Below are 15,178 nucleotides of genomic sequence, written 5' to 3'. Positions count from 1 at the left end.
TTACTTATTTGGAGAATCAATGTTCATTTTGGATGAAATAAACAATATTTTACAGAAGCAGCGACTAGCTATCTAATAATCAATATAACGAGATTATGACATTTCTATTTATAGTTATCAAAGTCATAGCCAGGTATTGTCAGCAACAATCAGTGCATATATGGCAATTACCAATGCGTGACGTCAGTGTTATATTACTTGTATATCCATATATAGTAATGAAACTAATCACATGGTTAATTATTTGATTAATTTCTTATTGAAATTACAGGTGTGTATTTTAAACAAATAAATAATAGCAATAAATATTAGTACATGTACATCATTGTTTTTAGAATGCAGTTCTGTATAAGTTGGGTTTATGATCAATATCAATGTTATGGTCTGGTCTGGGTGTGCATGTATGTACTTTATTGCCACGGTAATTAAGATACTTTGCTAGGGTGATGACTCAATGTTGTCTCCGTGTTCTCGAGGTACAACTACAAGCTTTGACTAAAACTATAAAAGTCGTTTCCATATTAGGTAATATTCATAATGCGCATGCGCGTCTGGCTGGTTCACATGCAACTGCACAAGGCATAAAATAATAGTATCCTTTGGGACTTCTTGCCAAATCTCTGTTGCTGTCGCTCTGCAGCCATGTCGTACAGCCTTAGTAAGTAACCAGGGTTGAGTTGTTGTTTTTTTCCGACCACTGGGTTAGCTCTGGGTGTTCATTGCAGTGATTTGTAGCTGGATTTTCAGCATGATGTACAGAACGACTGGGCAGAGAAACGCTGGGTGTGTTCTGTGTTCAAATTCAAAAGTCGTCTGATTTCAACTCCATAGCATACATCACTGTTCAACTCCATCTATGGAGAACATAGCGCGGTGTTTTCTACAATGTTTCGGTTCTTTTGCATTGAAAACAACTATTTACTTTAATAATTGTTCTGGCTTTACGATACCGGGGAAGGCACCTCGTACCCAGAGGGCTCGTATCGGTGTCTTGCTCACTTCCGCATTTGAACTGAGGGCGTATTTTTCGTTCCTCTTCCGCTGTATGCACTATGCTTCAGAGAGTCTGTCTGTATGGTGAATTGAATCTTTCTTGATATTTAATGATATTTACATAAAATCTAGTAGTAACCTTCTATGATTACCGGCCGAATGTCATCAAACACGGCGTCAGTGACAATGAGTCATTTTGAGTAAGCGTGTCGAAGTTGACCAACCATTCACCCATAGACCTTCCAGTAGATATTCCTCATGAAAATACATGTTCAGACTATTAAGAATACTGTAAAAACATTTATTTTCACTGTCATTTAATTTCACTTTTTTAACGCTTTGAGCAATTTAACTGAGTTTTAAGTTCAGACTTGGCAGGAACTTCTATTGTTATTTTATATGTTCACACTGATTTATTTTAACGGATTTTACTTATCAGCTAAAAATAGCAAAATTCATAACCAACGAATAATTAAATGTTGCATAGCTGAATGTTATCACTATTATTAAAGGACTTTTAACAAATCATTAAATCAACACCAGTAATTACTGTGAATTACAAAGCAACCCAACCAGCAGTGTTGCAACATTGATAGTTCATATGTAACAGTTTGTTATGGTAAACTGACATCAATATTGCTACTTTGTTAGAAAAACTGTGAGTGACATTGTGTACTGTCAACAGGCCCTAATTTTCTTATTTTCCATGAGTGTTAAATAAAATGCCAAAAGCGTCTGAATTGATGCATTTTGGTGTGACCCAAATCCTAAACTCAGGTGTACCTATCCTCAAAATTGTAGATAATGCAAAATCTATTATTGGTAGACCATTGATGTTGTAAATTTATTAACCAATCATGAAGCACACAATGTGGGATAAACAGGAATTTAACTATAAATTTGTCGCCTATGACAACACTGATGCATCTTGTTTTGCTTGCATTGCATTGTTATACACACTTTACGTATAGTCGGTAGACACAAAGTTTTTAGCAAGAACTTGAAAACTTAAAGGTCGGAGAATGGATTTTCAAGAGAGAGCAGATGTGCAATGGCAATTTTATATGAAATATCCCCTAATAAAAGCAAATGTGATGCATGTATGACCTGTGACATGCTGATCGCTACTCTACTTCATGTAATTTTGTCTATATCATCATTCAACTTTCATAAATAATATCAAGACTATAACAGTTCCTTGGGAATTCAACAGTCTACAGTCTAAGTGGTTCTACATCTAACAAATTAAAGGTTTACAGTTTATCATCAAGAAAATGGAAAGACTTATTACGTACCGGCCCACATATTAAACGACTTCATTTATATTTAATTTTGTTTACTCATTTACATGCTGTCTAATTACCGTTATATCTGACCAAATGATGACACAAATTGAATCTAGTTTTTGTTAGATCAGCAACCACTCTGTAATGCCTTCAAGTATATTGTGTGGTACATGTATTATTGTAATAATCTCGTAATATATTCAGACTGTAATATTATATATCCCCCAGTCATAAAATATGTAACATCGTATCACAGATTGATACATGTACATGTGTCTATGATTAATACACGTCAAGCTTCACTGGACTGTGAAATACCCCAATTATTACTATTCTAATTTCCATGTATTGCATGAAAGTGAATGCTTGTAAGAAAAAGAGTATTTAAAAGTTCTGACATGGTACAACATCATTGTATTGATAATTGTGCTGGTTACTGTTATTGTTACAGATAGTATATTAGCTACTTTACCACGAACCCAACGTGGGTCACCAATTGTGCTCGGTGGCGATCCTAAAGGAAAGAACTTTCTGTATACAAATGGAAACAGTGTTATTATCAGAGACATTGAGGTAATGTAAATATCAAACCATAATGTCTTTCACTTGGTACTAACAGACAGTGGGTTATTACTTGGATAAACAATCGCATGGGCAAGAGTAGTATGAAGTGATAAAACAATACAATTTCATTAATATTCTCAAAATTTGAGAAGATCCTAGTGTGAACTGATTTCTATTGTATAACTACCAACAATCATTTTTATGGCACAACTGGAAAGTGGCAACTAGACACCTTTCAGCCTGCATGCTGGGAAATTCTTCTGTATATCTTTCCAATTTACCCCACCTCCAATCCTAAATATAACCCAACACCTATCCTCTAATTAATTGTATATTCCCCTCTTGAGGACACCTATAGTTAGTGTCATATACAACCGAATTGGGGGTCTGGAGGGTTAAGGTAAGGGGTAGGGTTATACTGGAAAGTGTTTCCACAACAATAATTAAAATAGATAAATATGGTAAAATAAAAGTTATAGATATACAGTGTAAATATGCATTATTGGTGAACTACAGTGTTATTATTTGGTTGATTGTCATCACCGACAATGATGACATCACTCGCAATGAATTGTTGCACATCTATGGATGGAATACGATACTATTTTAAACAGTATCACACTGTGATATCTAGGACAGAAAAATCACATATCTTGATCTTTTACATTTACAGGGAGTAATGATTTTTTTTATTGATCTAAACCCATGAAATTGACACCATTTACAATATAAAATAATTACCGGTAATTAAAATTTAAATATAGGCTATATCAAGACACTGTTATTTTGATGTATTAAGAATAGTTATTACGTGTCAGTAAGACAAACCATTCATGTAGAAACATTATTTTGTTTGCTTCATTGATGTTTTTTTCTCATATAAGTAATTTTACTTGTATCATATTTGCTTTCTTAGAAGAGTTGTGTACTGTATCATTAAAATATGATTTTGATTGTTATTGTAAACTGAATCCTTATAATATAATTTACGTAAGTGTATATGCCATTACGAGAGCAAATATGGTAGAGCGGTTCTGGAAAATCACAAAGTTTGATTTTAATCCATAAATTGTGTTTTATTTGATAGTCACCCGAGATAGCCGATGTATACACTGAACACTCAGTGCAGGCTACTGTTGCTAAATATGCACCCAGCGGATTTTACATTGCATCTGGAGGTAATGTCAACATTTGGTTGCTATAGTAACATATACATATAATTATGTGTGCACTACCGGGTATGTCTCTTCTCTTTGAAGTGTATTCACTTATTAACATTGATATCTCAAGTACTAATCCTCTATTTCAATGGATCTTGGTACATGAATGCTCTAAGACAATGCAACCACCTAGTTTTTGTTTTAAATATTTCCATAATAATCACCTAATTTGCATAATAATTTAATATTTTACTTTTCCACTTTTCCAGTGTTTTTTTTGAAGAATTAATCTTCACACAATGAAATTTTGAGTATACCAATTACCTAATTTGCATAATATGCATAGTCATCCTATTTTGATAAGATTTGGTACATAGATCTTCCAGGATACCTCGGTGTGTTTAGTTTGATGTTGAAAACCATTCATATTGATTATCATTTTATCAGCCAATTTCTGCAAACCACAGATCAATCCTATTTATTTTCTGAGAGCATTCAACTTGGATCACATTGTTTTCATGTTGTGCATCTCAAATAACAGACACTTATTACCGGTAGTCACCAAGCTTCTTGTTTGAAAGGCTAATGTGTTTTTGACTCCCGTGTGTGAAGCACACATTGGGAGTCTTTGCAGTTACCCTGTCTGTATGTGTGTATGTGTATGTGTGTGTGTATGTTTTTGAAATAATTTTAAATATGCTTCAATTCTCTCAGCACGGAGTTCTTTCTAAGTTTCCTTGTATTTATAATTGTAGATGTTTCTGGAAAGATTCGCATCTGGGATACTACTCAGAAGGAGCATATTTTAAAATATGAATATCATTCATTGGGAGGACAGATTAAAGACATTGCCTGGTCACCTGATAGCAAGAGAATTGTTGCAGTGGGAGATGGGAGGGAAAAGTAAGTGATATCTGTGTCTGTTATTCATCTTTCAGTAATGTGTTAGTTATCCCTCAGAGTGTGTTAAATTATAGACTGTTGACAGTCATCAGGCCTAATTATTTAGTATACTAAATCGGCAAACGCCAAAAAATTAAAAATTTCCAGAATCAAGCAGTTCTGCCATTTCAAAACCCCAGATCTTGAGACATGTCATTTTGTTTTATAGATCTGTTTCATAATGACTGTCGGGCACTGGCAGCCATTTTGTTTTCAAAAATTACATAGCCATATCTTTGACAGGCCTTGATTGACTGTATACAAATGTATGTCACATATTTTCTTTTGTTTCAGTTGAAAAAAATATTCAACCCCTCATGTATGTGATCAGTTCTTTGATGAAATTTTTGTTTTTTCCTAGGTATGGTAATGTGTTCATGTGGGACACTGGTACCACAGTTGGTGAAATAATTGGCCATAGCAAGGCCATTAATTCTGTAGATTTCAAGTCTTCTCGACCATTTCGTATTGTTACAGCCTCTGAAGATAATGACAGTAACTTTTACGAAGGACCTCCCTTCAAGTTCAAGCATTCCGCCAAGGTAAAACTTGACTTGTGTATCACATAATTAGTCTTTGCAGCTACCCTGTCTGTATAGTATAGTAGTTAGCAGTTTGTGATAATCTGTGTTCTTAAGTAACGAAATAGCTAGATTTGTTTCGTTTAATTATATCTTACAGGATCATGGTCGTTTCGTTAACTGTATTCGATATTCACCAAATGGTGACAGGTATCTAACAGGTGGTGCTGATGGTAAGGTGAGTATATGCTGTGTGATTAGATTGTGACTGTGTTGGGTTGAGTCAGTCGGATCGGGTCAGGTCGAGATGGGTCAGGTCAGGTCAGGTCAGGTCAGATAGTGCCGTATTTAACCTCATATAAGCGCTAACCTGGACGCCAGCACAATAGAAAAGGTGATAATTTTCACACCAATTAGGCGCCAGTCAAAGTTGAATGTTTCTGAAATAGGCCCCAGTGAATTCCCTATCTGGCCGACGTCTGCCTGATACCTTTGTTTTAACACCTATCTTTACTTTTAAATAAAGACACTTGAGCTAATCTATTTGTAAATGAATGAGTGATTGACATTTATTGACAGGTGACTAGAATCATAGACCTTAGAAAATACAGGATTGATTGACAAGATTGCGTAATTAATAAAGTTGTCAATGTAATGACCATCTTGTCTGAACGTAAAGTGGCAAGCAACTACGTGGTTGATTCACAAACATTACAAAAACTCACCAAAGTACCATAAATGAAAGAGTTCCTTAAAATCCATAACCAAATTTTCCATGTTCGTTGCATACCAGGAAATATAATTCTCTGACAAAATTATTTCACAAGTGGATGCCATTTTTATATGATTTGAATATTTACATAGGTCAACATTGACGTCACTTTCGAACGTAATTTGGGGTCAAATACAGCTTGTCCAATCAGGGTAGTGTATTCACGTACTGGTTAAACCTTCCCCGGGTCAAACTCGATACTTTGTTTTCGGTAACAGTCTGGTTACATTTTGAACAATCAAGGCGTTTTGTGTTTAGAAAAACACAAAACGCCGCCTGTTATTACAAAATGTAAAGTTTTGTGCAGCAGATCCCCAAAATAACAACCAACTCATTAGAAATGGGAAATGTTCGTGACTGACTCTGGTAGTGGAAAGGACAAAATCATGTGTTTGGCATTTCTTGATTTTTCTTTGTGAGTTTAAGCCAATGTGTTGACGAGAAATAAATATATATAAGAATATATACGTAGCTTCCTTGCCGTGTAATTCAATGCTGTTTACCAGGGTCTCTCTAACATTATTACATGTACATGTAATTAAGTAATGGCAAGAACTGTTGATTTAAGCACATGCATTTCAACAAATACGAGGTAAATGTAATAATTGTAAAATAAAATATTATATTTATTGCACAGGTATTATGTCAAAATTGGTACGAGAAAAACATTATTTTCCCCTGATGATTAAAACAAAAGTAGCTGGCTTCCATGTTCAACCCACGCAATGTGGCACACAACTAATTAGCATAACATTGACAACAAACTGTCAGGTATTATGGGGAGAGATTTTAGACATGATTGGCAAAGGAACCGCACACTCAAGCTGTTATGTTCTTTAGAAAAGGGTGTGATCCTTTGGTTTTTAATATAAATACCCATGGCTACATGTATCTCCTCAGTTTCTCATTCGTTTACTGATTTTCTTGACGACAGTATTCTACAATATCGTCTAAAGACGCAACACGCAGCGCTCAGCCTAGTATTAATTCTATTAAGAATTATTTTACTAGTGGACCAAGTCAACAAACTCGTCAGCCTTTACCAAAACCACAACCGGTATTTCCTGTATTCCAGAGAAAGATTGGTGTTTGCTGTACAAAGCTTGGCAAGCAGTTATACAACGGGACATCGTCCACAGCTGTAACATCAGCACCGGTGAATCCAGCGGACACTGCTGGTACTGGTAAATCAAGTTCCAAGCCAGATATCAGACTTTGATGAGTTGTTAAATTTGCCAAGCAACACGGTCAATGACGGCAGCATGGCATTACCGGATTCTCCATAAAAATGTAGGGCGTTGGATGAAAGATGACACCGTTGGTAAATTAAATATTCAGCGAGTTTCCAGATATGACAACATCCTGGTGCTGGCGGGAAATTATCCTAAGCCAAAGATGTAGACAACAAGCTGGTGAAATGGGTGCTAAAACTCAGGAACAATCAAATCCCAGTGACAACAAATATGCTTTGGCAGAAAGTAAAGGAACTTATCTGCGAATACAACCCGGAATTTAAAGCCTCAACAGGGTGGGTTCGCCAATTCTTGAATTGGAAGAGAAAATCACATCGTTTCTTCAATTTATTGTTGAACAAAGATGCAAATATAACATTCCACTTGAACTCATTGGTAATATGGATGAGACTCCGGCATACTTTGACCTGTTGCCGAACACATCACTCGAGCGTAAGGGGGCAAAGACTGTGAGCAGTCGAAGTACTGGTGCAGAGAAGCGTCATTTGACGATGATTTTAACCGTTCTCGCCAGTGGCGTAATTCTTCCTCCTATGATAATTTTCAAAGGAGTGAGAAAACTGAAGCTCAATGTACCTAAAGGCATGGTGGTTGAGGTGCAAAAAAAAGGCTGGTGTGACGCTGAGATGATGAAAATCTGGCTGAACCGTGTCTGGCTTCCATACACTAAAAGTCGAAGATCCCTTCTGATTTTTGATTCATTCTGTAGCCACCTCAAAGAGTCAGTAACCGACTACCTTCAGTCAAGCGGAAATACCAGGAGGATGCATGTTCAAAGTCCAACCACTTGATGTTTCTATCAATAAAGTATTTAAAGAATACCTCAGAACGGAGTGGTGTTACTTCATTGACAGGCAGATGAAAAATACCAACCCCGGTCAACGACCAAAGACAGCATAAAAAAAAATAATTGTTGGTTGGGTAACACGTGCATGGGCAAAACTTTAAGAACGCCTAGACATGATAAAGCAGTCTGTACTGGTTTAAGCAATGCACTAATCGGCTCTGAAAATTTGTAATATAGATCTGACAGTATCCAACAGGAATTAGAATCCGTGGTGGCAAATCAACTCAACGTTTCACTATGTATCTGACGATGAGAGTTCATCAGAGGACAACGTAAGCGAATTCAACGACTCTGACAGTGAACCAGAGCTTACAAATGAGGAAATAAATGTGAAATTTGTCAACTCCGATGACAGCAGTGGCAGCGAGTTCAAAGGTTTTTGAACATTTATTACTGGTATTGTGATCTTGGACGTTTTTATGCATCATGTTTTTCTTTTCATTTCAGGGATAATTATGAACATTTTCAAATACGAATTTTAATTTAATTATGTAAATTTTGAATAATATTTGAAAAAATTGTGCATTTTTTTCTTTCATGAATTATTCTGTTAACATGTATTATACACCCCAAATTTGTGTAAATAATTAGCTAAATGAAAACTGACACTGTCCCTTGTGCATTTATTTACCTTTTATTTTTTTTACCATGTTGATTGTTTAGATTGTCTAGAGCCTAGAATCTAACCTTGTGGCAATGAGTTTGATGGTTTTTGAATGCGTCACAGACTTTCAAACAAACATATTATGCACCATGAAAGCCTTTTAAAATATTTAAAAAAAATATGTAACATTTTCTTATTATCCTGTATACCGTACATGTATAATATTCCCCAAAATTGTGTAAATACAGTATTATTTACCTTACTCGTGCTTATTGTTTAGTCTTTTCTTGGAGGGCAAATTCTACAGTGTGTTAGTGGTGTGTGAAAAATGACTGACCTCAATCAAACACCATTTGCAACAAAGTTGCCAAAATGTGACCTCAAATTAGAAATGAAAATGTATAAAGTGTCGCCTAATAATATGAGGTATTTTTGACTCCCATGTGCGAAGCACAAAATGGGAATCTTTGCAGTTAGTGTGTCTGTATGTGTGTATGTGTGTATGTGTGTCCGACTGTTCCACTGCTATCTCAAGAACCATACATCGGTTTTTGATGAAACTTGGTGCATAGATGCTCTGGGCCAATGCGCAGATTTGATTAGGTTTTGGTAAAAATCCATGCTCGTTAATTACCTAATTTGCATGATAATTAGCTAATTTTTAGCTGTTCTATGACTGTTCCACTGATATCTAAAGAACCACTCATTGGATTTTGATGAAACTTGGTACATAGATGCTCTGAACATATGCGCAGATTTGATTAATTTTTGGTAAAAATCCGTGCATATTAATTACCTAATTTGCATGATAATTAGCTATTTTTTAGTGGTTCCATGACTGTTCCACTGATATCTAAACAACCACTCATTGGATTTTGATGAAACTTGGTACATAGATGCTCTGAACTAATGCTAGGTTTTGATTAGTTTTTGGTAATAATCCGTGGATACTAATTACCTAATTTGCATAATGATTAGTCAATTTTCGGTTTTTCCACTGATATCTCAAGTACTAATCATCACATTTCAATGAAACTTGGTACATAGATGTCATACGACACTGCACAGACCTGATAGTTTTTATGGTAATATCAGTACATATTAATTACCTAATTTGCATAATTAATTAATTTTCAGCATTTGATATAAGTAGTTAGCATTACATTTCAATGAAACTTGGTACTTACATACTCAAGGACTATGCAGAGATTGATTGTTTTCGATAAATATTTGTGCATATTAATCACCTAATTTGCATAATTAGTTAATTTTCAGCTTTTCCACGCGTATCTCAAGTACTAATCATCGCATTTCAATGAAACTTGGTACATAGATCCTTTAGGACTATGCAGAGACCTGATTAGTTTTAGGGTAAATAATTGTGCATATTAATTACCTAATTTGCATAATTAATTTTCAGCTTTTCTACTGATATCTAAAGTACTAATCATCACATTTCAATGAATCTAGAATTATGCAGACCCAAATAGTTTCCGGTAAATATTTGTGCATATTAATCACCTAATTTGCATAATTAACCAACTTTCACACTGATATCTCAGGTACTATACATCACATATCAATGAATGTACATGGATGCTGTAGGACAATAGACAGACCTGAATAATTGTGGGTTAAAATCTGTACATATTAATTACCTAATTTGCATAATTAACCAATTTTAAGCTTTCACACTGATATCTAAAGTACCGTAAAAACTCCAAAATTTCGACCGGTTTTAAATAATTGGTGTTAGAAATGTGACGTGTTTTTAGAGTCAAAATTAAGGTGCATTTTTGGACGGTCGAATTTTTCAGAGTAGAAATCAGCAAAAAAAAATGGGGATGATAGACAGTGTGCTTCATTAGTTTTTAAAAAATGCAATGTCGGTCAATTGACGTAAACTTCCTCATGTTTCAAGGTAAAAGCAAAGGTCGTGGCCGAGTTGTAACTCAAAATCTAAACAAAGTCATCAATCAGTGAGTATTATGACAAGCAAAACAAAACATCAAGACGCAGAGAAGAGGTCAGCACAAAACTAATAGATCAAAAGACAAAGCTGTCTTGCACTACCTAGGAAAACTTGCGAATGTTCGAAGTACAGGTACCCATTGGACAAAAGATACATGGAAGTTTAGCAAACGATCTCCCCCACCCAGTGCAATGTATCCGGTTAGAATCAAAGCTCACGTGTCCCTTATTTGAGGGACCAAATTCTGCCGTAAATTCGCCCTTGGATTAAAAAGTAAAATGGGATTTAAGAAAATAAAATGGGACTTTTAAGGTGTATTTTGTCGTCATTTTTCGGACATTTCAATCAATCCTGCCGGCTAAAATAGAGTCTAAGTTTTACCGTAGTCATTGACGTCTGTCTATTCAAGAGTACACGTGTATGATTTTTATCGTGACTAGCGTGAGCTGGTAAGCTTCCTTTCGAGAATGAGCTGTTATCACTGTGAACAATGTTAAATTATTCTTCAGATGACCAGTTTATTTTTTAAAAACAACTAATTTTTTTATTTAAAAAAAATCATGCCGTTTTCGCATCAAAATCCAAGCCAAAATATCGTACTACAACATCAATCTCTTCCGCATTGCGTTCAATAACATTAACATATTTAAATAAGCTATGGTAATTTGAACACGTTGGCATCATCCAGCTTTTTGATTAGTTAATTAGCGATTTGACCTATTTGACCTAAGAGAACATGGCGGATATCCTACAGCATCAAACGTTTATACGGGACCGGAATCATTCGCTTACGATAAAACTAAGTTGACTTTTATTTGTTTTTTATAACCATTCAACAAATTTATTTTGTGTACATTATTATAATCACTACTGAGTACAGTAATAATCAACAATTCAGAAACGCAGCATGCCGAGATTTTTGTGTTCGTTTTTATTTGAAACTTCGTTTATTTAGAATATATTATCGTTACCAATAAAATAAAAATCTCTCAGTCAATCAGAAACCCGGATTCATGCCTTTGAGGAAGGTCCCGTTTGAACGCTCACATCGTTTTTTTTTTCGTTTGGGGGAAAACTAAAACTGGTTGCAATTTTCGAATAAGAATGAGTCGGCATTTTTTAGTGGAGTCGAAAATTTGGAGGTAAATAAAACACCGAAACCCGGCAAATAAATAGGCGGCCGATTTTTTAGAGGGGTCGAAATTTTGGAGTTTTCACGGTGCTAATTATTCCATTTCAATGAAACTTAGTACAAAGATGCTCTAGGACAATGTACAAACCTAATTAGTTTGGGGTAAAAATCTGTTTATATTAATTCCCTAATAAGCATAATAATTCATAATTTTTTGGTTCTAATCACATTTCAATTAAACTTGGAGACATAGATTTTCTGTTACATTGCGCAGACCTCATTAGTTTTACACTCAAATCTGGTCATATTAATTTTCTGATTTGCATAATTAGTTTTCAGCTAAGTAATTTCGAATTATATTTAATGTGTCTCCAATACTCTCAGCACATGGGAGTTCTTTCTAAGCTTTCTTTGATACTTTAGTCTGTCTTCAGCTTGTTCTCGATGTTCTTTGTACCAGCCATGTTATATCTGGCAGATAGTTTCAGTATTTTCCACACTGATACCCATTCATTTGAAGGCATGTTCTTAATCAATCCCCAATGGAATCTTATTTTTACCTCACCATGAATATACTATGTCTTCTTAATTATACATAATTGACCTCTGAAGCAGTTAACTATATATAACACTGTCTTACCTGTGTCTGTATTAAAGATTTGCATTTATTTCAAATATGGTGGATAGTTATCAAAAATGTTCTCTCATTCACAACCTTGTCATGTTACTTTTTATTCAGTTGTATTTGTTTTGTTTTAGTCCTTCATCTACGAAGGTAAAACCGGTGAAAAGATTGCAGAATTGGGCAACGGTGCTAAGTCGGCTCACGCTGGTGGCATCTATGGGGTAAGTACAGTTGTATTATATTAAAATAGCGACTTCAAATATTTATTTTTTCATTTTCTTAGTCATTCTCTGAAGCATAGTATTACTAATTGTTTTATTATATATATTCAGGTATGTTGGAGCCCAGATAATACTCAAGTATTGACGGTATCAGCAGATAAAACAGCCAAAATATGGGATATAGAAAAACACCAGGTTGTAACGTAAGTTAGTCAATATTATGCGTCTCCCTCAGAGAAGGTGCAAACCACTTTGCAGTATTTCAAAAAAAACAGTTAAGATGAATTTTTCCACATATTTGCTTTTTTTAAATGATAACTTTTTCTAAGAAATTGCAGTCAATATTACGAGTATGCATTTTCTGCACAGTAGTGTTAATGTGTGTTTGCAATTGAATTCAGTTGAACTTAACCTTCATGTTACTGTGCAACATTGTTTAATTGAGGGATGTGTCAATAAGTTCTAGTTTAATCATTCAGTAATAACAGTATTTAAAAAAAATGTACGTCCTTGTACATGTACATGTATATGTTGCTGTGGTGAAATATAACAATATTGTAGTTTTTGTAAAAAAATATTTTTATAGAAGTATGCAAATATTTACTACATGCCACTTTCAGGAATTTTCATTCCAATTTTTTTTTTTTTTTTCAGTGAGTTCATCATGGGTACAACTATCAATGATCAGCAAGTGGGATGCCTATGGCAGGGAGATTATTTACTCTCTGTATCCCTGTCTGGATATATCAATTATTTAGATAAAAATAATCCTTCCACTCCATTGAGAATTATAAAGGTAGGTTTTTCTAGTTCTGTAGAATGTATAGAACTGTCTAGTAGATTTACATGAGATTGTATGGTGATGGTTTGGGTAGGGGTGCAAGTATCCAACTATTTTACAAAAAATTCTGTTTCATGTAAAACCATGTTTTCTGTATTCATCTTTTATCACAGGGACACAACAAATCTATCACTGCAATGAGTGCTGTGTTATATGAAAATAAGTCAACTCTCTATACAGGAAGCCATGACGGGATTGTCAATATCCTTTGATTACTTCTGTCCTGATGTAATGTGTGTATTCATCAAGAGGTAACAGTAATATAGTATAGAGAGTATCATTGGAAGGGAGGGGCATTGGGATGAGGAGTAATGGAAGGGAAGGGCATTTGGAGGAAGGAACATCAGGAGGGGGAGCACTTGGAAGGAGGGACATTGGGAGGGAGGGACATTGGGAGGGAGGGACATTGGGAGGAAGGGACATTGGGAGGAAGGGACATTGGGAGGGAGGGACATTGGGAGGGAGGGACATTGGGAGGGAGGGACATTGGGATGGAGGGCCTTTGGGAGAGAGTAGCTTTGGGAGAAAGGGGCAATGAGCGAGAGGGGCATTTGGAGGAAGGGACATTAAGAGGGAGAGCATTGAAAGAGGTGGTATTGTTGGTGGTATTGGGAGGAAGGGCTTTTAAAAAGGATATTTTATTTAGTATGTGTGATTAAAGGTATTTCCCTGTATCTAAAGTGGGATGTTTTTCTCCATAATGAATTGCGTATATGCGCAGTACATACTCCAAAGTTTGAAATCTGCTCAAATTGTCCTAAATTACGAACATATCTAGGGACAATAATTATCAAAATGTTGAGAACAGATTGGTTGCCTTGGATACAGGCTTGAGTATTCAAATGTTATTCTTGACCGTTACTACATCATTGGTCAGTGGAGTCTGGTGTGGCTGAATCTGTAGAAGGAAATGGACATAGCAATCAAGTGAATGAGCTTGCATCATGCTGTGATGTCATAGCATCAATTGGTATGGACGATACTTTGAAGACCATTGATCATAAGACCAATCAATTCTGGTGAGTTCAAGTTGTTACCATAGAAACATAGATTTTCTACTTAAAATTCCGGCTTAATAAATCAGTTCATTATTTAAAGTACCAATGATGGTAATACGCGTATATCTAGGTTAGTGTAACTATAACATTGTACATTGAAGGCTGGACAGGAACAGATGTACATTTGGAATCATTGCTAGTCTAAGAGATTGGATTACAGAAGAATTACAAAATTCTTTTTTTTTGAAGATGAACAGTTTTCTGCATTACTGAACTTTCCACAGGGTATTGAGCTAATTCTTCATGTACAGATGAAACGTAGCTTATCTTACCAAACAAATATAACAGTTTCTGTAATACAGTATAACTGACAACACCATTCTATCATTAACTTAATAATTTTATTCTTCGTTAAAGAATATTATTATTTGCTTCATATTTATTATA

At 35.1% G+C, this 15,178-nt stretch overlaps 1 protein-coding gene across 1 annotated transcript in view; it reads left to right on the top strand.

Annotated features, from left to right (window-relative positions):
- Positions 1-557: 557 nt before the first annotated feature.
- Positions 558-15,178, top strand: part of LOC100367209 (WD repeat-containing protein 1-B-like) — a 28,390-nt gene continuing 13,769 nt past the window's right edge. The window contains exons 1-11 of the mRNA XM_085504529.1: positions 558-658; positions 2,731-2,852; positions 3,931-4,021; positions 4,759-4,906; positions 5,307-5,487; positions 5,627-5,704; positions 12,806-12,892; positions 13,004-13,095; positions 13,547-13,688; positions 13,847-13,936; positions 14,601-14,752. Of these exons, the coding sequence (XP_085360655.1) occupies positions 643-658; positions 2,731-2,852; positions 3,931-4,021; positions 4,759-4,906; positions 5,307-5,487; positions 5,627-5,704; positions 12,806-12,892; positions 13,004-13,095; positions 13,547-13,688; positions 13,847-13,936; positions 14,601-14,752 (1,199 nt within the window). The 5' untranslated portion in view covers positions 558-642. The remainder of the gene's footprint in view (positions 659-2,730; positions 2,853-3,930; positions 4,022-4,758; positions 4,907-5,306; positions 5,488-5,626; positions 5,705-12,805; positions 12,893-13,003; positions 13,096-13,546; positions 13,689-13,846; positions 13,937-14,600; positions 14,753-15,178) is intronic.

This window comes from Saccoglossus kowalevskii, chromosome 10 (assembly GCF_978046115.1).
Source record: "Saccoglossus kowalevskii chromosome 10, keSacKowa6.1, whole genome shotgun sequence".
In the NCBI taxonomy this organism is placed as follows: domain Eukaryota; kingdom Metazoa; phylum Hemichordata; class Enteropneusta; family Harrimaniidae; genus Saccoglossus; species Saccoglossus kowalevskii.
Note: the sequence above shows the minus strand (reverse complement) of the source record. Positions and strands in the feature narration are given on the sequence as shown.